At 36.5% G+C, this 23,920-nt stretch overlaps 1 protein-coding gene across 5 annotated transcripts in view; it reads left to right on the plus strand.

The window, feature by feature from the left end:
* depdc5 (DEP domain containing 5, GATOR1 subcomplex subunit) overlaps positions 1-23,920 on the plus strand; it is a 50,652-nt gene that overhangs the window by 3,316 nt on the left and 23,416 nt on the right. For 4 of the 5 annotated variants that reach the window (XM_056466172.1, XM_056466175.1, XM_056466176.1 and 1 more), the window contains exons 7-25: positions 2,978-3,047; positions 3,127-3,205; positions 3,292-3,353; positions 6,043-6,112; positions 6,193-6,265; positions 7,990-8,093; positions 10,071-10,145; positions 10,225-10,359; positions 10,438-10,499; positions 12,262-12,335; positions 13,192-13,261; positions 13,389-13,425; positions 13,518-13,638; positions 15,349-15,381; positions 17,093-17,307; positions 17,395-17,595; positions 19,927-20,062; positions 20,146-20,243; positions 23,335-23,388. In XM_056466172.1, the coding sequence (XP_056322147.1) occupies positions 2,978-3,047; positions 3,127-3,205; positions 3,292-3,353; positions 6,043-6,112; positions 6,193-6,265; positions 7,990-8,093; positions 10,071-10,145; positions 10,225-10,359; positions 10,438-10,499; positions 12,262-12,335; positions 13,192-13,261; positions 13,389-13,425; positions 13,518-13,638; positions 15,349-15,381; positions 17,093-17,307; positions 17,395-17,595; positions 19,927-20,062; positions 20,146-20,243; positions 23,335-23,388 (1,769 nt within the window). The remainder of the gene's footprint in view (positions 1-2,977; positions 3,048-3,126; positions 3,206-3,291; positions 3,354-6,042; positions 6,113-6,192; positions 6,266-7,989; positions 8,094-10,070; positions 10,146-10,224; positions 10,360-10,437; positions 10,500-12,261; positions 12,336-13,191; positions 13,262-13,388; positions 13,426-13,517; positions 13,639-15,348; positions 15,382-17,092; positions 17,308-17,394; positions 17,596-19,926; positions 20,063-20,145; positions 20,244-23,334; positions 23,389-23,920) is intronic. The other variant, XM_056466174.1, reaches the window with a different exon arrangement.

Here is a 23,920-nt window from a genome sequence, read left to right on the forward strand (position 1 = left end):
AACAGAAATTGGGCAAAAAAATAAACGGGCGCCAATAATTCAGGGGGCTAATAATTCTGACTTCAACTTTATATATTATTCATTAAGTTCATCATACTGTATGTGACAGTAAAGACAATAATGATATGAATAAAGATTTCTATTCATTCATGAATCCTGAAAAAAAAATCCAATTGTTGCTTGAGCATCAAATTAACACAAATTGACTTCTGAAGGGTCATGTGACACTAATTTCAGTTGCAATGATGCTAACAATTTAGCTTTGCATCACAAGAATAAATGACATGTTTTTACAAATTTAATCAAATACAAAATTTATTACAAATTATTATAATATTTCATAATGTTGCTTGTTTAGTATATTTCTAATCAAATAAAGGCAGCCTTTACACACATTTACATTACATTTACATTTAGTCATTTAGCAGACGCTTTTATCCAAAGCGACTTACAAATGAGGACAAGGAAGCAATTCACACAATTATAAGAGCAGCAGTGAACAAGTGCTATAGACAAGTTTCAGGTGTGTAAAGTCTAAGAAGCAACGCATTAGTAAATTTTTTTTTATTTTTTTATTATTATTTTTTTTTAATTAATTAATTTATTTTTTAGAGAGAGAGAGGGGGGGGGGGGGGGGGGGGGGGGGGCACAGTTAGTGGTATAGCCAGAGAGGCAGTTGCAGATTAGGAAGGAAAGTGGAGACTAAACAGTTGCGTTTTTAGTCGTTTCTTGAAGACAGCAAGTGACTCTGCTGTTCTGATGTAGTTAGTGAGTTCATTCCACCAACTGGGCAGATTGAATGTGAGAGTTCGGGAAAGTGATTTCTTCCCTCTTTGGGATGGAACAACGAGGTGACGTTCATTCACAGAACGCAAGTTTCTGGAGGGCACATATATCTGCAGAAGTGAGAGCAGATATGAAGGAGCCAAGCTATAGGTCACTTTGTAAGCAAACATCAGAGCTTTGAATTTGATGCTGGCAGCAACTGGCAGCCAGTGCAAACGGGTGAGTAGCGGAGTGACATGTGCTCTTTTGGGTTCATCAAAGACCACTCGTGCTGCTGCGTTCTGAAGCAGCTGAAGAGGTTTGATAGAACTAGCTGGTAGCCCGGCTAGCAGAGAGTTGCAATAGTCCAGTTTGGAGAGAACTAAGATCTTGAACAATGAGTTGAGCTGTATGTTCAGATAGGAAGGGTCGGACCTTTCTGATGTTGTAGAGTGCGAATCTGCAAGATCGAGCAGTTCTAGAAATGTGGTGAGAGAAGTTTAGTTGGTCATCAATTGTTACTCCAAGGCTTTTTACCATTTTGGATGCAGTGATGGTTGCTCCATCCATCTGGATTGAAAAGTTATGGTGAAGAGTCGTGTTGGCAGAAACTTCAAGCATTTCCGTTTTCGTGAGGTTAAGCTGAAGATGATGATCTTTCATCCAATGTGAAATGTCTGACAGGCAGGCTGAAATGCGAGCTGGAACCAAGGGATCATCAGGGTGAAAAGAGAGGTATAGCTGGGTGTCATCAGCATAGCAGTGGTCGGAAAAACCATGTTTCTGGATGACTGTTCCTAAAGATGCCGTGTAGATAGAGAAGAGAAGTGGCCCAAGAACAGAGCCCTGAGGTACCCCAGTGTTTAGATGCTGTAGGTTGGACACTTCTCCCCTCCACGACACCCTGAATGACCTGTCCGAGAGGTAGGAACTGAACCATTGAATAACAGTGCCTGCGACGCCCAGTGACTCCAGCGTAGATAGCAGGATCTGGTGGTTTACAGTGTCAAAAGCAGCTGATAAATCCAGCAAGATGAGGACAGATGATTTAGAGTCTGCTTTAGCCAGTCTGAGATCCTCCACGACCGAGAACAGGGCAGTCTCAGTTGAGTGGCCTTTCTTAAAGCCAGATTGCTTGTTGTCCATGAGGTTGTTTTGAGTAAGAAAGTCTAGGACTTGATTGAACACTACTTTCTCCAAAATCTTGGCCATGAATGGAAGCAGGGATACCGGTCGGTAGTTTTCAAGTAGCGTTTGATCCAGGTTGGGTTTCTTTAGCAGTGGGGTTACCCTAGCCTGCTTAAATGAAGTAGGGAATAGACCAGAGTCAAGAGATGTGTTAATTATGTGAGTCAGTGTTGGTATGACTGCAGGAGAAATAGCTTGCAAGATATGAGAGGGAATGGGATCAAGCGGACAGGGATCAATGGGATCAATACACACATAACACCCTGCTTTCAAAAGACTTTTGGGATAAAGTTGTTGAATGGCACGGGTTAGGAGAACACTACAAAAACATTTTAAATGCTGGAAAAGTTACTTTAAATGTGATTTGGTTTCAGGCTGTATGATAAATAAAGTAAAAGGGCTTTTTTTTTTTAACGATGTAGACACAAAGTCTAAAGTGCATGTTGCAAAAACAATAAAGGCGCGTCTGAATCTACTTTGGCTGTTTTAATGACAAAAAAAACATGGTCTAACAGGGTTGTGCTTATTCTCTTAATGAGTTATGGGTGTGTTTTAAGCATAACATGCATTAAACCAATCAGAGACTCATCTCCCATTCCCTCAGTCAGTTGCATCGCGCCATGGCACATTTGCTATTTACATGGCTGACTTTGTAAGTGGAAACTTTGTAATGAGAAAAGACTTAAACAGCCTTAGCACACCTCCTTTTTAGAGCGGCACACCCATCAGTCCACAAAGTGGTGCAACTGGATTTGCTATTTAAACAATGTGGCACAAAATGTGAAAATTACTGTTGTGCTGGTCTGAAAATAGCAACAAATCGCGCAACATACAGTACATGCTTTGCGTCTTATTTGTGCTGGATGTGTGATAGGGCCTGTTATTTCAAAGGGGTATGATGATTTTCTATGGCACTGTACATACTTGCACACACACAAACTTAAAGTTAAACTTAACAACTCACCAACTCCAAACTTTATGTATGTTTAACTTTAAAATAATATAAATTCCATTTTGATTTTAGGGCCCAGGCCAGTGAATTGTGGGTAAAAGGAGAGAAGGTGACTTGTGGCTACATTAGTGAGGATACACGGGTGAGAAATGCAGAAATAGACTGTTTTATTACAAATTTTGCACCATTTTGTCACATCCTTTTAAATCAAATCTATTTAGGTGGTCTTTCGATCCACATCTGCAATGGTTTATATATTCATCCAGATGAGCTGTGAGATGTGGGACTTCGATATCTATGGTAAAGACATAATTTACTGCTTTAGTATTATACTTATTCATATCTGTTTTATGAGATTATTAACGCTTGCCTTTCTGTTTTCACAGGTGATCTTTACTTTGAGAAGGCTGTCAATGGTTTCCTGTCAGATCTGTTTGCCAAATGGAAAGTAGGTGTCAACTTTATCAAGCCCAGTAATAATGATATGATTATTGTGATCTGAACATGATTAAAATCATGTCTACACCTGATATTAACATTTTAATTAATCTGATCAAGGCTAAATACAGGCATAAATGGTTTTAAAACATTTTGAGCTTGTCCACATTTGTCCACTTTCAATGGCACAGTCAAACCTGAAATAATTCAGACACTTTAAAATACTTTAATATTTCACACATTATCGATGTTTATTGGTTATAGTCTCTGCTGTTGTCAACCAGATTTTTTGGAAACCTGAACCTCAGTGTTTTCCTAGACTCCCTGCCGTACTCTTTTCAGTTCCTGTTGGTTTTTACTCAACTTTATGATGGATTTTTGGCTATAATATATCACAGTTTACTATATACTATACTATAGTGTCTTTCACACACTAGAAAAAAAATAAAATAATATTTGGTGTCTTAATAAATTTTGGTTTAACTGTTGTCAAAAAGCGAGGCATGATTGCTAACTGGTTAGCAGTGTTGGGGTAAAGCATTACAAGCAACATGACTTATATAATATTAATAATAAAGTAACTCAGTCAAATGTTAATTAATAATATTTGAGTTACTTTTGTAAAAAATGTAATGCAAGTTACTTTTTAATTGAATTAATTAGCTTAAGAAAAAGATTTAGCGTAAGAAAAAGTAACTCAAAAGTAACATAACACATTACTTAGCATAAAAAGTAACTAAGTAACACAACTAGATACTTTTTGAGGGGGGAGTAACTCAATATTGTAATGCATTTAATTCAAAAATAACTTTTCCTCAAAAATTCAATAGTGTCTGGCTGCAGATTTGCACTTGCACTTTCTGGCTTGCACTCTCTGACTTGTACTTACGTAAAACAGATCATAAAGAACCAGGAATGCTTGCCTTAAAACAGCTTTGCAGTACACATCAGCTGTGCTGCTTTCTCTCCGTTAAGCGAGTCGAGACGTTCCCTAAGGCCTAGTTCACACTACAGGATTTTAAGCCTGATTTGATTGGGCTGTCATCGGGAAGAAATCTGCGGGTATACGGCGCTCGCCAATCTTTATGTGTAAACTAGTGAACATGCATCAAAGAGGCTCGCTGAAGTGTCGCCGACACCTTGCAGACTGAAATCCAATGTCTAGCATTCTGAATATTCCAGAGCAGTCGGCCAACTCGACCCCACGTGGGGTCAGATGTTGTGATGAGCTGCAGCCAATGAGAGAGCATACGCTGAATGCCTGTGTGCTCAGGAGCCCAACAGAAACGTCTGTGATTGGCCAGAATGGGCATCGATATACTTGCTTCATTCAGTCACGTCATATTTACATTCAAAGGTTCTATTGAGATATTAAAATGAAGCTCTGAATGTCTGTCATCATATTTGATGACACCATTACCCTAAAAATATAATCTTTTTTGGTAATACAGCCTATAAATATGTAGTTAAGAGACTAGAACACACAAAGGTCTGGGGCTCGCTTTAATTTTCACTTTCAAACAGGAGCTATTTCCCCGCACAGAATGTGCTGTTTTTAAAGATATATCTGAAGTAAATTGATGTTTTTGCTATCAGAATTATGTTTATGTTAGCAGGAAGTTGCTTGGCAAAAAAATGCACAAATATTTAAAGTCACTGCGAAAAGTAGCAGACATGCATGCAGTCATTTTGACCAATATAATTAAAAGTAGAAATTCTCAGTTCTTTACTGTTTTGTAATTTAAAAAATAACAATGTTAGAAAGAAATACACCGATATTCAGGAAACGTCAGGGTGTTATAGATATGTTAGTTTTATTTCAAAGAGTTATTAAAATACAAAAATTAAAAACTCTCTGTGTATCAATCCACTTGAACCTTGCAGACGAGCGATTGATCCGCTGATGCATCAGCTGATTGATGATGTTTTTAAATGCTCCATTGAAAGCTTGAAACGCTGTCTGTGATGTCATCAGCACACAAGCAGTCTTCAGCTTTTTCTAATGACTCCTCCCTAAACATTTCATTGGCTGTGGTTTGTTAGCTTGACTGAGCTCTTGGGGAACTAGTTGTTGTCAGATCTTGTAGTGTGTCACCCCCCTCTTGTGGATAATTTACGTAGTGTCGCGTAGTGTGAACACCACAGCGATATAAAGACACAAAATCAAGTCATGTAGTGTGAACAGCACAGCGATCTGCCGATGTTTAAAATCCTGTAGTGTGAACTAGGCTTTATCGAGTCAATTTCGACATTATGATCGAAGGACCTATAAAACTGGGCTGGGATCATGTAGAGACTTTTGAAGTGGCATTGAAACTGATTTCATATGGATGCACTCCTGCGCAGACACGTATATATTAGTTTATTTATTAAATGTTTTTTTTTATTATTTATCTACAGTCATGTGGGTCTTTTATCTAAAACATTTTTTATTTGGTTGAGAATGCTCGCATTTTGAGTGTCATTTGTTCATTTAAGGGAGCTGATTAGGTCCCTTAAATGTTTTAAGAGGAAATTGTTTCTAAGGACTAAGGGAAAATACTTAATGACAGCCTTAAATTCCTTAAGTTGATCTTTTTAAGGGGGGGGGGGGGGGGGGGGGTTGTTCTTGCAACCCAACTTTTACGAAACTTTTTCCTGCCACATCATTTGCATCGATATCTGCATTGATTTTGTGAACTTTGCACCTCTGCTTTTAGGAGAAGAACTGCAGTCATGAGGTGACAGTGGTGCTGTTCTCTCGCACCTTCTATTCTGCCAAAACACTGGGTAAGTCTTTCACTTCTACATCACACCCTGGGTCATATCACTGAAGAACAGTAATCAATCATACGTTTTTCTTCTTTTAGAGGAGTTTCCAGAGAGCCAAAGAGCATCAGTTCGACAAGACCATGAAGGCCGCTATTATGAGGATTTCTACAGGTCAGGAAGTTCAGAGTAAAGGAATAGTTCACCAAAAAATGAAATTGTAGTCATGATTTTCTCGCCCTTCACTTGTTTCAAACCTGTTTTTGAGTTTTTTCATATATATTGAAGATATAGAAGATTTAAGATATTTTGAAGAATGTTGAAAACTGGGAGCCTTTTTTTTTTCTATGGATGTCAATGACACCCAGTTTCAAACATCTATCAAAATGAATATTTTGGAACAAGTGAAGGGTGAGAAAATGTTGAGGGCATTTTTTGTTTTTGGGTCAACTATTACTTTAAGTCGTCATGAAGTTAATAGTACTTGTATAATATATAATATAATATATTATTGGTATAATTTATAATAAAAATGTATTTGCCCTCATAATCTTTTATCAAAAACTATAGCTTCCCTGCCCTGTTCTTCTGTCTAGATCGGATACGCAGCTGGCCGGAAGTGCGATTATGTACATCAATCATACTAGCATTTTTTATGACGCTGTAAAACAATAATGAATATTTTTACAGTACTGTGACGGTTGGGGTGGGGGTAGGCATTAAAAAATACAATTTATTGGGTAATTTTATAGATAGCATAAATAATACTTGGTACAACTACTGTTTTTACGTTACTGTGACAGTTGGGTTTAGTGTTGGGGTCAGGGTAGACGTCAGTAAAATACAATAAATGTGAAATTTAATAAATAATATAAATAATTCTTGTTAACTTCCGGCCAAACCATATCTGATCTAGCAACAACCCTGTTGTTAGTTTCTTTCCGCATGGAATGCTTTTTGAAGGGGCCACAGGGCGTGTCTCGTTTCTGCTCTGCCTTCATCCATTCGTCAATCTTCCTTCATTTTGATAGCAATAAACCATCTTCCAACAATCCAGTCAGTTTTCAATGGACAAAATCTTGCACTGACCTACATTTTTTTTCTAATTCAGGATCATTTTAGTTAGGTGCACTTCATGATATGGGAAAAAGGACAATCATGACTTTCGTTTCATGGCAACTTTAAAGAGGCTGTATATACACTTGTTATTAGCCACACCAGTGGCCATTAAGTGAACTACATTTAGAAACCTTAAGTTACTATTAATTTTAAAGTTTCCGTGTTACAAAGTAACTACTCGTTTAACTTTTTAGTAATCTCTTTACATGTTCTAATTATATGGTTATGGTTAGAATGTTGGTTAGGTTTAGGGTTAGTTTCATGTAACCCTAACCACTAACCAGTCCCTTCAGGATTTTGCAGGAACTTTTTTTTAATATATGCAGCATAAAATGGCTTATCAAAACCCTTTTATTTACTTAAAATCTTGCTTTTTGCTTTGAAAATGCACAAAAATATGGTCCAATATTTATCTCAGCAACTACTGGACTGCCTGAAGTGTAACAAGGGCACTCTAATATAAGTGTTGTCCAAACTTTGCAAGCTTGTGTTTGCGCTTGTGCACTGTAACGTAAAGGAGACTAAACATGATTCAATTCCCCGATGTACTCAATGGTGAACTTCACTTTTATGCATTGATTACTTACAAGTAAATTCATGTATGTAATATCTCTGCAGGATATACAGATAGCGAACAAATATCCAAAATCATCCAGTGATGTTTAGATAAATATGTCAATACTGTATGTGCTGCGCTCTTTTATTTCTGTGAAAAAAACACACTCATTTTGTAGTGGCTTAAACAGCATTCATTATTTGATCATATTCTGTATTTTCAGGGTGGTGGCTCAGAATGAAAGGCGTGATGAGTGGATGTCTCTCCTTGTTACCATTAAGAAGCTCTTCATACAGTATCCTGTGCTGGTGCGGCTTAAAGGAGCAGGTGCACATGTAATCATTATAGAAATAAATAGCAAATAAATGCTTTAAAATGTTTGATGCTCATAAATTCTTGATTGATATGATCAGAAGTACAACAGAAAAATGGAAATTTAACTGTTTCTGTTGTGTTACTGTCTATTTTAACATGTAAAAACTGTATCTTTGTAATAGCAGAGCTGAAAAATTATAATCATAGCCACTCCATTATGATGCTGAAATAATTCCCCCAGTTCTGTTTTGGTTCAATCATTATTTGTAGTGTTGAAATTAGGGTTATTGATATAATTATAAAACTTTGATTATATTTCAGTATTTTATTTAGTATTGTTTAACTAAATCTACTAACTATACTTATTTACATTTATAATATTAAATCTTAATAAAGTGTCAAAAACACACAGCAAAATGACTTGACTATAAAAACAATTCAAATAAACAGAAAGTATAACATTTTTACTCATGCAAACTAATAATAAAAACTACAATAGTTCAATATACTAATAGCACTGTTTAAAGTGCTGCTTAATATTTTGTGCAAAAATAAGTCTGGATTCTTTGATAAATAACATTTTTTTATTATTATTATGCAAAAGAGATATATTTTGTCACATATAAATGTCTCGGTCACTTTTATTACTAATTAAAGCGTCCTTACTTAATTAAAGGGTTCATACAGTTATGAAAAACGTGGAAAAGTCATGAAGTTTTGACATGGCATTTTCCAGGCCTAGAAACGTTTTGGAAAAACAGAAAAACCCACAAAGTTTTGGAAAACAAATATCTATGTTCTTGAATATAGGTTACAGTGGGTCCACTAGGATTTTTTCCAGCTGTAGCGGCAGGCCTTTTACACAGATCTGCCAACAACCTATGGCGATATTTCAATGACAAATGTCTTGAGCCGCTGTGTTACAAGTCGAGATCTCATTTATGTAATACGAGCACGCGAATCTCTTTGCTTGCACACCAATTTCCTCTGTTCGTGAACAAAACTTCTTGCACGCCCTCAAATATAAGCTGCTCAAGTGCAGATTTTCTAGTGCGCTCTCAAATAAATGCTGCTGAAGTTCAATTTAGCGCGTTTATGTAGTGAATATGACTCCAACATTTATAAAATTTGCTAGGAATATTTATCAATGTCTCTAATAGACCTACAGAGCGGCATTAATGTGTCCTGAAGTAAAGGGCTATAAACTCCAGCAAGATAAAGTCATTGTATGCAGAACCACAGACCTTTATCTATACAGTATAATTATGGATACTGTGTTCATCTTAACTGAAAGCTACGTCATGTTTGCTGGTCTCACGCGTCACGCACCTGTCAGTCAGTCAGTCAGTCAGCATGTCACCTTAATGGGTTAAACAAATAAATCACAGCACTACTGTGGTTACAGAAAAGTTTGCGCTGTTATAATTCACTTACCTTTTAATACTTTTTGGTGCGACTATAACCCGCTATTAAAAAAAACTTGACTGAATGTTTTGAGTGAGAAGCTGTAATGTAGAGTGGGGAATTTTGGTGTGGCACCCTGCCATGGAAGAGTTGATATAGCGGAAACCTTGGGTTAGTTGTCTTGACTTCTTTTCTGTCCTTGGCCAATCACATACTCTCCCATTATTAGTGCAGCGTAAGCATTATCTAAATCAATTTTACATAGATATAAATTGAAAACTAAATAGATTGCTGTGTGTTTTATGATATGCTGTAATACATTTGAACATGCATTGTTTTTCTTTTACCATGCATATGTAGACATTGCATAAAACATTAGGTGCGAATTTACTTGAAAGTCAAGGAAAAAATCAAGGAAAAGTCATGGAATTTTAGTAGTATGAATGTGTATGAACCCTGTAATTAGAGTATTTAATTTCAGTATTTTTTTAAAACTTTTGAACACCTTAACAATTTATCCTGTTGTTATTTTATTATTTAAAAATACCAAGACTTACACATTTTTTATTTACGTCAATATTACAGATGGATTTCCATGTGGACACAACTCCACTTCTGCTCAAGGAAATTACCTGGAAGCAATCAACTTGTCTTTCAATGGTTTGTTTTAGTGTATTTAGTGTACATCCTTCAGTAGATCCGTTAGTGCTGAGATCGGTGTCCTCTTTGTCTGTTTCAGTGTTTGATAAGCACTACATCAACCGTAACTTTGACCGTACTGGTCAGATGTCAGTGGTCATTACTCCAGGAGTGGGTGTTTTTGAGGTGGACCGATTGCTCATGATCCTCACCAAACAGCGCATGATTGACAACGGTCAGTGAACGTGCACTTCAGGCACTGGTTATATTATTTCTTGAGGTTGATGCTGATGATATGGTATGTTTCTGATAGGCATTGGTGTTGATCTGGTGTGTATGGGAGAACAGCCCCTTCATGCTGTTCCACTCTTCAAGGTTAGTGAACTCCATATTAAAGGTCAAAATGTACTTTGTTTTTAGTCACGTCGTTAAATAAACTGCCTTTGAAAATATATGCTATTTGATAGCATTTGCAAGCACATGTGTTCTAGAAAGAGTCATCTTTGTCCAGCATTTATCATTTTCTCTTCAGTAAGTTATGTGTAATTAGTAATAATTAGGGATGCGACTTTTCACGGGACTTTAAAAAAAAAAATTGGTTTCATTCATTCATTCATTTTCCTTCGGCGTAGTCCCTTTATCCATCAGCGGAATGAACCATCAACTTATGCAGCATATGTTTCACATTGCGGATGCCCTTCCAGCTGCAACCCAGTACTGGAGAAACACCCATACACTCTCACAGTAGCTACATTTCCATCCACGCGCATAAAAAAACAGTTGATGGAAATGTCAAGATGCGCATACATTTTAAAAATGCTCAAAAAACATATGCGCATGATTATGTAGGATAAACTTTTTATCCGATAGGAAAGATGCACATGAACTACAATGGAAACACTTTTGCTGCACAAATTTCAGTATGCGCATTAAAAAGGGTCGCATGTTATAAGAGATCATGTGATGATAAAAATGTGTGTGAATGGACAAACCAGCAGGCTGACTGCTTTTACACTGTAAAACATCTGAAATGTTCTTTTGGTCATTCTAAAACATCATAATCCTTTAGAAATCATTTTGGTTGAAATCAGGGTTATTGATTTTAATTATATAACTTTAACTATTTTTCAGATTTTTATTTAGCATTGTTTAACTAAATCTAATAACTATACTTTCTTACATTTTTAATATTAAACTTAAATAAATATGTCAAAACACAGCAACATTCATTTATTTTCTTTTCGGCTTAGTCCCTTTATTAATCTGGGGTCACCACAGTGGAATGAACCGCCAACTTATCCAGCATATGTTTTACGCAGCGGATGCCCTTCCGGCCGCAACCCATCACTGGGAAACATTGACACAACATTCATTCACACACACTCATACACTACGGTCAATTTTTACCATACCCAATTTACCTGTACCACATTTCTTTGGACTGTGGGGGAAACCAGAGCACCCGGAGGAAACCCATTCGAACACGGGGAGAACATGCAAACTCCACACAGAAATCCCACCTGACCCTGCCAAGGCTCGAACCAGCAACCTTCTTGCTGTGAGGCAACAGCACTACCTACTGCACCACCGTGTCACCTTTTATTTATTTTATTAATTTGTTTTATTTATTTATACAGGGACAATGTACAACATGAGATGTTGTTAGCTATAAATTTAATTTGCAACTGTAGTCCCTCTTGTCACTGCTCATTACACTTTTGGCTGTACACTTTTTTTTTTGCTCACAGGGAAGCGACTGTTTGGATTGTTTTGTTATTTTACCAAAATTTGATATATTTTGTTTCTCTTTTGCTGATTTTACTCCAAAACTGCACAGACTTTAAAAAAACACAATCTGGCACCCTGCCAGTAATGCAACTACAATGTAAAAAGCAGATACAAATGGTGCATATGCGTTGAACACATGATTAGAATAATTAGGCTGCACTGGCCCAGTATGCACGCACTCTTCTGATGACAAAATCTCTGGTGCTTTGTGTGTGCACATTGCATAGTATTTAAAAAATCCAACTGTAGTTTGGGTTTTAGGTTTAAGAATTTCTGCATAAAATCACATTTGAATGATTTAATTCATCTAAATATTGTGAAAATGACATCTTTGTATCGTTTCTGATAGTTGCATAACCGCACAGTGCATGGAGACTCCAGAATTGGTGATGATTACAACCTGCCTCACTGGATCAATCACAGGTGACATTTGTTGCTTGGTGTTTACCAGATTGTACTGGATGATACACTGTAAGAAAGGTTAAAGTTTGAACATTCTTGAGTTTTAATTACATGGGCTTATGTCTATCTTTCCCAGAGACTGTTCAGTTAAAAATAAGTGAAAATAAAAATAATAGGTCATGACTTATTTTTGTTACAGAAACATCAAGACAATCAGATGTGTCGGTAAACAAAATGGGCATGCTCTGTTGATCTGTGGACTAGTTTAAACCTGGAATTAAGTTGCATTTTTGTGAGTCTGGTCACAAATAAACAACTAAATACAGGCGTAAATGATGTCTAAAATGTTCTGAGCTTGTCCACTTTTAACCACTTTCTGACTTCTCCTGTATAAGTGACTTAGAGAATTATGAAATAAGAGGGAGATGCTTTTTATGTATGTGAAAAGGGATAGTTCACCTATACCACCATTTAAATATTATCTGCAAATATTCACCCTCAAGTTGTTCCAAACTTTGTTGTAAGTTTACTTTTGTTTTCCTGTAGAACACAAAAGAAGGTGTTTTGAAGAATGTTGAAAACCAGTAATCACTGACATCCATAAGAGGGGAAAAAATACATGTGGCTACTGCTTTCTAACATCTTCATTTGTGTTCAAAAAACCTATAAAAGTTTGGAAGAAGTGCAGAATAATTAAACAATGACAGAAGTTTGCGTGAATTCTTTTTAATACTAAGTGGAGTCTGTAATTTGTCTCAGTGGTGATCGAATCACTAAAATCACATTAATTCCAGCCAGAAACAGGGTCTTGGAAAAATAATAATAATAATAAGAATAATAATAATAATAATAATGATAATAAATGTGATTTTTACAGCTTTTTCACATCAAAGAGCCAGACCTCTTGCAGCTGTTTTACACCTCGCATCAAGCTGGCTGGAAAGAAGGTTAGAAATGTCACACCTTCACTGAACAACAGCTTGTGACTTTGTAACATTGTTATTATGAGAAGGTCTTCATGCTTGTAATACTGCTAATGAAGCAGCTGTCTCTTTGATTCATTTTCACTTCAAGGTTCATGCTGAGAAAGCCAAAAACAGCAAAGAACATTGTAAGTCATTTGTGTCGCTATTAGTTTTTTGGAATTGATTGTTGTAGGTTTGCAGCGGTCTGATTTGATGTGGATTTTTTTTTTTTTCTTAGCTCTTGGTGCTCCCAAAGATGCTGAGAACAGCCTCCCTATCCAGGTGGATTATGATGCCTATGATGCTCAGGTCTTCAGGCTTCCTGGGCCCTCCAGAGCTCAGAGGTCCACCAACTTTAGGTACATTAGACAAATAAAACACTTTTTTCTGTTGCTGTTGTTAACAGGGTTCCCACTTGAATTTCAGAAATATGGATTCCTGGAAGGCCTGGAAAGTACAAACAGGTCCTTGAAAATGCTTGAATCAAATTTGAATTTAAGTTAGTTTATGGTGTTACTTCAACAACTCTCAATAACAGAATGAAAAAACAATGAGAAATTCTTAATTTAAAAATGCTAAATTTTAAATCTTGTACAATAACTATGAAAAATAATGGACATTTTATCAATATTTCAGAAACTGCATGCATTTGAATATTAGCAATATTAAATTCAACCAATTTTATTTAACATTTTTTGTAAATGAATCATTCAAAACATCATCATCACTCATTTTATTGTAAATATTTAGTAGGGTAAACAATATATCGTTTGAGCATCGATATCGCAATGTGTGTATCTGCAATAGTCTCATCGCAGGATTATATTATTAGTTTTTTATTATTTATACAATGATGACGATGTTATTTTACATTTGATTGTTCAATTTTTGTACTTAAACCACAAAGCACTGTTTAGTTATTTTTATATTTTTGCTTGTGAGTTATTATAATTTAAGCAGATGCACTGCATAGAAAAACACTTGATCATTCCTGGCGATCTCAATTAATAAAATCTTTCTAAATAGAGCTATTCAAATCATCTGGTGAAATTATATTCAAATAGCAATATTTATTATGGAAAAACAAAATATTGCAATGTATTTTGCCAGATAGATTTTTCCAGTATCATGCAGCCCTATATTTAGTGTAAGTGAATTGTTAAGTACGGTAAGGATTTTCATGGTGCTACATATGCTGGCAGTGTGAATTACAAAGGTGCTTTATTCAAAGGTGCAAAATTAGTGGTGCTTTAAAAAGATCTTAAAAGTCCTTAAATCTGCTGTTTATAAAAGAGTGAGAACCCTTGTAACTGCAGTGTTATCAGTCTGACTGCTTTGATTTTCTGTAAGAAGGACACCTTTTTTTAGAACTAATTAAGGCTAAAGTAAAAAAAATATATTAAAAAATTGTACTTTAACATTTTAAATCAGATATTCAGTAAAATAAACTCAATATACTTTCACAAACATGTGTTTTTTAGTTCACCACACCCACTTTAAAATGAACAGTGTTTAGAAAAGGAGAATAAAAGTAAAAAAAGAAAAAAGAGAGAAACCTAAACAAATGTATTTAACGTGTGTGAGAAATACACTATACAAATATTTCAAAACATTTCTTTGTGCTTTTTGCAGGCTTGGCTTGATTGATGTTATTTAAATTATGCAATCACTTAGAAATATAAGTTGCAGTATATTCAGGTAAAACAAATGTGATTTTTTTTATATAGCTTGAAAATAGGGTCCTTCAAATATGTTAAAACTGCCGTACTTGCAGTTAAATAAAAAAAAAACCTTTTTAGTGTTGATTATTTAATCAATTTGATTAATTGATTATTAAAGGAGCTGTAAGTAATAATTTTCAGCTATTAGTGGGTTTTATGTTGCCAATATGTGGACGGCTTTTAATAAAAGCTTAAAAGATTTTGCCCTAGCTTGTCTACGAAAGCCTGAATGATTAAAATTTTCTCCTACTGTGAGACATACTGTTAAAGCAAGAAATGTATTCTTTTTAATTCACAAGTGCTATTCGGTGAAGAGCAGTGGGTAACTTTTCTGTGTTTCTTTTGTAGTTCGAGTCATATTAACAGCACAGACAGTAATAGGTACTGTATATTACACTGCTGTCAATTTAATGCACAGATCTAATATAAACATTCGATTTCTTTCTCTGCTGTTTACATTCATAAAAATAACCAACCATAACCATGTTTATACTGTATGTGCTTGGTGTGTTTTTGATATAACCTTGTGTGTATTTTGACACTTTACATGCAAAAACAGACTAAAGAGAAGTTTAATTCAATCAAAAAATAAAGTATATCAGGAGTTTAAACTGACATTGCATGCTGATAACTAACTCTAATTTCTAATTATGATTAAGAGCGGTCATGTCACACGAGCATGAGAGACATGCTAAAAAAATCAAACATGTTTTGTCTTGATTTTTATTTTATATACATTTTGGGGTTTTAAAGCTACATTTTTAAATGTTGGTGTCACTACAAAATTCACCTGAATGCATCACTGTTTAAAGTGTTAGTTTACCCAAAAATGAAAATTCTGTTATTAATTTCTCACTCTCACGCTGTTCCAACTCCTGGAGACCTTCATATTTGGAGCACGAATTAAGACATTTTAGATAAAATTCTGAGAGCTCTCTCTTCATTTATAGACAGCAAGGTTCCCAGCTCACTCAGGGTGCTTTCGCACTAGCACTTTTTCTCCGCACCCAGGTTCGTTTGACGTCAGATTATGGTACGCTTAGCTAGTGTGAATGTGTCTTCTGAACTGCGCACCCGTGAACTCCTACACGAGTCCGTCTGAAAGAGGTGGTCTGGGGTACGGTTCACACAAACTCTGGTCCAGTTCACTTCTGGGATGAATGCAATCATACCAAATAACAGAAGTAAACAGTCAACTGTACAACAATCATTTTCATAATGTTCATTTGTGTGTGTGTCTGTGAATCACTTACTGTACCTTGGTGACAAGCAAGACTGAGCCAGGGCAGTCACATCAATAATGTCTGCTTTTCTCCTCTAAAACAGCTTCTGCAGACATTGTGTGATGTTCTGAACGTTTAATAATATTATTGCAGCAGATGGACGCAAGTCGCTTTCTGTATGTCCAAAACCAAAAGATGCAGTAAAAGCAGATCGACCGCAATTGAACCAAGTGTGAAAGCATCCTCAGAGTCCAGAAAAATCCCCAAAGAATTCTTAACTGACCATACATGCCTTTAGTGGTTCAATCTGGATATTTTCAAGCTATGAGAATACTCACATAAAACAAAAATAATGACTTTAATTAACAGTTTCTTCTCCTCAGTGTCAGTATAGGGTGCGTGTCAGTATCAGTAGGGCAAGTGTCATGCTTAGCTGCACCTCTGACGTTTATCTCGGATATGTCTGTGCTTTGTTTCAGAGGAAATCACAGTGGTGTCATACAAGGGGTACATGTCACTGCACAGTGCTCATGAATGTGCACACTATGCTGACACTGATGAGGAAAAACTGTTGAGTAAAGTTGTTAATTTTATGTGCAAACAAAAGAATTCTTGCAGCGTCAATAATCTGATATATAAGGTTTTTGGTGTTTTTCTGGACTTTTCTGCTCTATGGAGGATAAGAGAGCTCTCAGCTTTCATTTAAAAGATGAACAAAGGTCTCAAAAGTTGGAACAGCATATGAATGAGTAATTAATAACATCATTTTTGGGTGAGCCAACCCTTTAAGATCTTAAATTTATCAGTTTGACCAGCTTTCTCTGTCTGTGTGTTGGTTTACACATTCATCCTGTGATCGCATGTTTCAGGTCGAGTCGGGAGCGGGAGTCAGTCAGCAGGAAGAGCTGGGGCTCTGCAGACGTGGGCAGCTCTCCTCCAACCCGCCATGCAGGACCAGATGAACAGAGGAGCCTGGCATCAGATGACAGTTTGGGCCACATGTCCAACATCCTGCTCATCCCACGTCCAGCTCAGGGCCAATACGAGGTCAGCAGCTCTCTGGGCTACACCAGCTGCACAAGAGGTACAGAAGAATTCAGCATGCGCCTTTGTGTTGAAGTAAACAAAAACATCTTGTTGACATTCACTGCTTCTCCTCTGGCTGTTACAGAATTGTTGGAAAAAATGGTGGATTCTCAAAGGGACTCCAGTGCTCCAGGACGCTTCACTGTTGGAAGTGCTGAGTCCACTTTACATGTGCGGCCGGGTGGTTATACACCCCAGAGGGCCCTCATCAACCCATTCGCTCCCTCACGCATGCCTATGAAACTCACATCCAACCGCCGCCGTTGGATGCACACGTTTCCCGTGGGTAAGGGAGACTGTTCTTAGTTCTGATTGGATTCATTCTGTGGTGGTCAAACATTTTTCACGATGAGCACTTTTATTTGAGGGTGCTTTCACACCTGCCTCATTTAGTTCAGTTTAAACAAACCAGAATTCGGGTTTGCCTCAGGTGCGACCAAACAAAACAGACAAAATAAGTACTTTCGTTTGAAAGTGTACCGAGACCACCTCTTCAAGCAGATCCTGGTATGCTTTCAAACATCAAATACTCAAATATTAGAGCAGTTCATTTGTGAACCAACCCAAACACAAAACGTACTTCTTTTGTTGGACTAAATCAGCTGCTGTAGTCAGCTTTGATGTGAATTCTGGGATGAGAACGTTTTGCGACACTTTGACAGGTTGCGGACAAACATGGAGTTGTGGGGAGTTCCTTTTCCTCCACTCTTTGTTTACGTCCATTTGTTGTGCATGTGAGTTTCCCATCCGTTAATTAATCTGAACAATCAAAATGCAGTTCAGTAAATTCATCTAGCCAATGACAGATGTGGATATTGTCACATGAATGCTCTATGGTTAGTTTCAACTGGTTTGGTACAGAGCAGTCAGTCTGGTGTAAAATATTATTTACAAAACCTAAATGGCTGAAAAATGGTACTATGTATCATTTTTAACCTTGGTCCGGACCAAAGGAATCTTACTACAGATGTGAAAGCACATTGACTTGCATACAAACTGCACTTCAATGATTTTTTTACTACAAAGTGTGCCAAAATCATATTTTATTTATTCAATTTGTGACCTTGTTTATCATTAATGACCAAACACCTGAGATGTTCTGCATCAACTTTAACAAATTGAACAATATTGACCTTTACTGTTGAAGTTTAAGACATTTTTGCATGTAATTGTGCATTTAGGCATTCTCATTAAAGTTCCCAAGAAATCAAATCTAACCATTTAATTTTGTTAGCTCACATTGCTAGTTTTGTGGTGAACAATTCATCTCTGTGTGTCATTAAGAAAAAATATATAGTTTACCTTCTAATATTTAATTGAAATCTGAAAATGCACTTCCTGTTTTTTTTTTATTTTTATTGTCAGATTACGTATATTTTAGGAATTGGGTGTGGCTAACGTATTTAATCAAGCTGCTCCAGCTGTCAGCTTTGACAACAAACAGAAATGGTGAACAGGAGGAGTCTGTTATGTTATAATAACTCTCCCCAAAACCTTTTCCTGATCGTTCTGAATGAAATGCCTACTTTACTACATCCAATCAGCTCGCTGTAGAAAAAACAAGCCACGCCCACAGTTTTGCCATTTAATATTTCGTTTCTCTAGGAACTGCATATGAAAAAAATATGATCGCAGCTTCCAGTTAATGGGGAATTTAAGCTAAAATATGACTTTGTTTTGCTCATCTCTAAGGCTGAGACCATGCACGGCACAAGTTCTCTTTTGTGCTCCTAAAAAAAGGATTGAATGGGATACACTTCAATAAATGAAGCACGTCACATGCTGTAAAAGTCACAGTACAGGATTTTACTGATTTCCACATGAAACTGAGCTTTGCAGAAGAATGAATGTGAACTGCTGCAAAGGGGACAGGATATGATGCAGTTATTGTTCAATCTCGATGTCTAGTTTTTTTATAATCATTGGAGGCCAACATAGAAATTGAATTTATTTTTATTAAAATTAAGTGTGTAACAGTGGCGCAGTGGTTGGCATAATCGCTTCACAGCAAGAAGGTCACTGGTTTGAGCCCTCAGTTGGCATTTCTGTGTAGAGTTTGCATGTTCTTCCCATGTTCGGCTGGGTTTCCTCCGGGTGTTCTGGTTTTCACCACAGTCCAAAGACATGCGCTATAGGTGAATTGAATAAGCTAAACTGGCCGCAGTGTATGTGTGTAAATGTAAGAGTGAATGGGTGTTTCGCAGTGTTGGGTTCCGGCTGGAAGGGCATCCGGTGCATAAAAAACATATGCTGGAAAGTTGGCAGGTCATTCCGCTGTGGCAACCCCTGATTAATAATGGGACTAAGCTGAAAAGAAGATGAATGAATGATTACAATTAATGGTTTAAATTATTTGATTAACTGTACAGACCAAGCAGAGAGTGACTTGCCATTTTTATTCAGCCTGTCTGCTGTTTTTGTTTTGGGGAAGTATACATTTTTTTATCTGACATAATTCAACAAAGCTAAAGCCAAATCATGTATTTTGAAATGATACATTATGTAAAATCTGAAAACAGTATTGGAATTAGACAATATTGCTGTACAACAAATGGCAATTGGAATTGGCTAGGAAACCTCAAGATCACTGGATCACTATAATGTGTGGATGTTCCAGGTCCTTCAGGAGAGCCGATCCAGATCCACCATCAGACGCGTCAGAACATGGCTGAGCTGCAGGGCAGTGAGCAGAGAGACCCGGCTCGTACCTCTGCTGAGCTGTTGGAACTGGCCTATCATGAAGCCACAGGAAGGTCAGTCAATCACAGATAAGAGAGGGGTTATTCAGGAAACACACCATCAGAGTGTCACAATGGTGTAAATGCTTGTGTTATAGTAAGCGGATAGCGTCCCGTCACGCAGGAGAGAATGGATTGTACATCAGTGGAGTTCCTGACAACATCTCTGGAAGCCCAGCTAGTAGCGCCAGCACTGGTGAATTATTTTCACTCACATAACCTCCAATTTTACAGTGGCCACTAAAAGATATTTTGACTTATATGAGTTGATTTTTTTATAGTGAATCAAAAATGTTTAAATAAGTGTGGTCTGATTCAAAAATGCATGACTCTCTTATGAGTATTTTGTATATGTAGTTGTTGTAAAAAATAAATGAGTGAATATAGAAGAGAACCCAGTCCAGGAGACTCGAAACAAGCAGAATTCCTTTATTGAGACGTGTTGGTTAATCTGCAGTCAAACAGCGTCTTCGAGGAGTGCATGTGTCTGCAGAGCCTATTGGAGGTCTGCAGTTTGCGAGTTTTATCACAAGTCTGAATTAAGACAAAGATGTCCTGTCTATAATGTCTTAGAAAGAGGGGAGATGGCTAAACAAAGCATGCAAATTCAGTATTGAATTCAGAATGATAACCAGCATACAGGTGTTAGATACCAGCCCAGCTACTGACCACACAAGTTAATCAACAAAAGGGTTTCTGTAGCATGTAAGCATCACCCAAAGACAAAGGCAGAGTCGTTAGCATTTGCATTACTCTGGCTTAGCATGTAGTCAGAAAGACAAAGGTAAATGTCCCTCATGGCTGCGCTGTTAATAAAATTATGTAATCAAAAACCAAAGAACGCATGATCTAAGAATTCTGTTCTTTATTAAATCAAAGCATAAAATCCTGTTTGTCACAAGCAATTTAATCTTATAACCCAGTTCTTTCTAGCAAATGAAACCATGCAGCGTCACAGGTGTAATTTGATTCCCGAATGAATGACTCATATGACTTGACTCTTTGACTTAAATCAAAAACATATACTGAAACACGACTTTGTACGGGGATTACTCAATTAGCTGGATTTGGTTATTGACGATTTGGCATGGTCCAGGATTGTGTTGTTCTTCAAAACTCATCAGAGAGTTGTTGTCATAGCAACAGTTCTGGTAGCTCAAACCTGCTCAGGAGCAGGCTTATTTCATATAAACAGGATTAGATTGGGTCTTTTCAAGCAAAGGCAATACTGAAAGTATGTACCGAATGCAGATTTTTTTTTTTTACAGTAGTTATATACACTTGGGAAAATAGTAATATAGGTAAAGAAAAAAATTAGATTTTTTTTAACACATTTCTAAACATAATAGTTTTAATAACTAATTTTTAATAACTGATTTATTTTATCTTTGTCATGATAACAGTAAATAATATTTTACTTCATATTTTTAAGACACTTCTATACAGCTTAAAGTGACATTTAAAGGCTTAACTAGGTTATTTAGGTTAACTAGACATGATAAGGTAACTAGGCAAGTTACCTAGACTATTGAAAAAAATATATAGCTTAAAGAGGCTAAAAAATTTTATCTAAAATGGCTTTTAAAAAAAATTAAATCTGCTCTTATACTAGCCGAAATAAAACAAATAAGACTTTCACCAGAAGAAAAAATATTATCAGACATACTGTGAAAATTTCCTTGCTCTGTTAAACATCATTTGGAAAATATTTAAAAAAGAACAGAACTGTGTGTGTGTGTGTGTGTGTGTGTGTGTGTGTGTGTGTGTGTGTGTGTGGTGTGTGTGTGTGTGTATGAATGTGTGTGTGTATGTATATGTATATACAAGTTTAAAAATATATAAGTGGAATTTATGCTGCACAAATAAAAGTAGGGCCTACAAAGACTGCCATGGGGTGGTTCTCCCCAAGGGGTTTAAAGAGAACTTTTATTAATATGGACTTTTTTTTTAGCTATAAACACATACTACTGTACTAGCTTAAGTATAATATGTGTATGATAATAGAAATGCACAATACTCAGCTGTTTTTTTTTAAAGGAATAATCATTTATGCAGTCATTGTTTTGACCGCTAATATGACAGTGATTTGATACTTCGCAAAAGTTGCAGACATCTTTACAGATATCAAGTTGCATTTTTGATGCAAAATTAAGTTAAACAGCCTGTTATTCCTAGCGCCAATTAAAAAAAAAAACTTGAAAAGGCCTATAATAAAGAAAATCCGCTCTAAATGTAAAACTAAATATATTGCTAAATACTCTTGACACATGCAAGTGTAAAGCCTCCAGCCCACAAGTTATTGTGTATCATATGTAACAAATGGTTTACTATGAATTTCATGTAATTTTGCTCACATGGATAATTGAATATTAATCAGATGATGTCATTAAGCTGCTGTGCCATCAGCCAATCATTGCATTGCTGATCATGATTTTGATGATCAATAGATCAACACACGCAGCGATCTCAGATCAGTTCATCCTGACATTTTAATCTGATTCACGAACTTGTTTGAAGAATCAAATTAGCCAGAGATCAGTTACAAATCATCTTAGATCATTTAAGCGAGGTATGAAGAACGGACCACTGGTGTGGTCTCAGTCCCAAACAATGAGTCTTATGCTTAATAGTGAACCAAATCCATACATCATGACTAGTATAGTCTGACTTCCTCATGAACAATTCAAATGAGTCAGCACCTTGTAGTGAATCAAAACGGCGCAGTGTGAATACGCAACAACTGACTCCTGAGATTAATATATTTTGCTGCAAATCAATATGATAAAACATGACTGGTCGACTCCCAAACAACTGGTATGGTCTGATTTCTTGACAACTGACTGTTATGAGCTGCTCCTCGCAAAACATGCAGTGTGATCAAAAGAATTGGATCTTTTAATGCTTGTGAGACTCAAATCATTGTAGTTTGGTTATTTGTATATTGAAAGTTACAGGTTATGAATTAAGGAATGAGTTGAAATTAGACTTTTTTATTTTATTTTATTTTTATTAATTTAATTTATTTTGATTTTTTATAATTGTTCCTCAAAAGTAGCAAAGATGACTGCTGAGAAACCTGAACTGGCGAGATGATTCACATTTCTTTGCAATTTTTCCATTACAATATGAGGTTCGTACATTATTAAGCAAGACCGCCAAATACTTTTTGGGGCCACTGTCATTTTTTCCTCATTTGAATTATTACATGCATCACCATATGACCGTAATGTTCTCTCTATAATGCTGCAGTTGAGTTCATATCGTTGTTACTGCTCTCACTTTTGTAGGAACACCAGTGAACCGTGGATCCTTCGAGGATTATTCCGGCAGTCTAGATCCGAGTGAGTTCTTCCCCATCAGTGAAGAGACAACACATCTACAGCGTCCATCCATTTCTGCAGAGATGAAAATTTATTTATATCCTCACTCTTAAATGTTCTTTAGCCGCAATCACATAAAAGCATTCATATTTCAAAGGGGAGGGGATTTAGAAAGCAAATCGGGGAGCAATGGTTGAATGATTTAATGTATTTAAACCTGGGTATGATCATGTCTTTTGGCACTTTTGGGTTAGAATCCTAATCTGTAAGGGAATCACTGTCCTCTATCTGTGCAAAAGGCTGTTTGGGTAGCTTGAGTCAGTGCGGTAGATTGTATCAGTGGAGCTGAGTGGCTGTGTTGTTTACGGATGAAAGTTTGATGAGCGAAAACGGTGGTCAACAACCTCTGGGGGGAATTCACTCTACAGTTGCGCCTTTCGTCGCCTGCAAAGACTCGTGCTGGGGTTTTTATGCTTCATGACTTGAATTTTTATATCTATTTAGTGCAGAGTTTCTCAACCACATTCCTGAAGGACCACCAGACCTGCATGTT

This window comes from Danio aesculapii, chromosome 10 (genome assembly GCF_903798145.1).
Source record: "Danio aesculapii chromosome 10, fDanAes4.1, whole genome shotgun sequence".
Taxonomy (NCBI): Eukaryota; Metazoa; Chordata; class Actinopteri; order Cypriniformes; family Danionidae; genus Danio; species Danio aesculapii.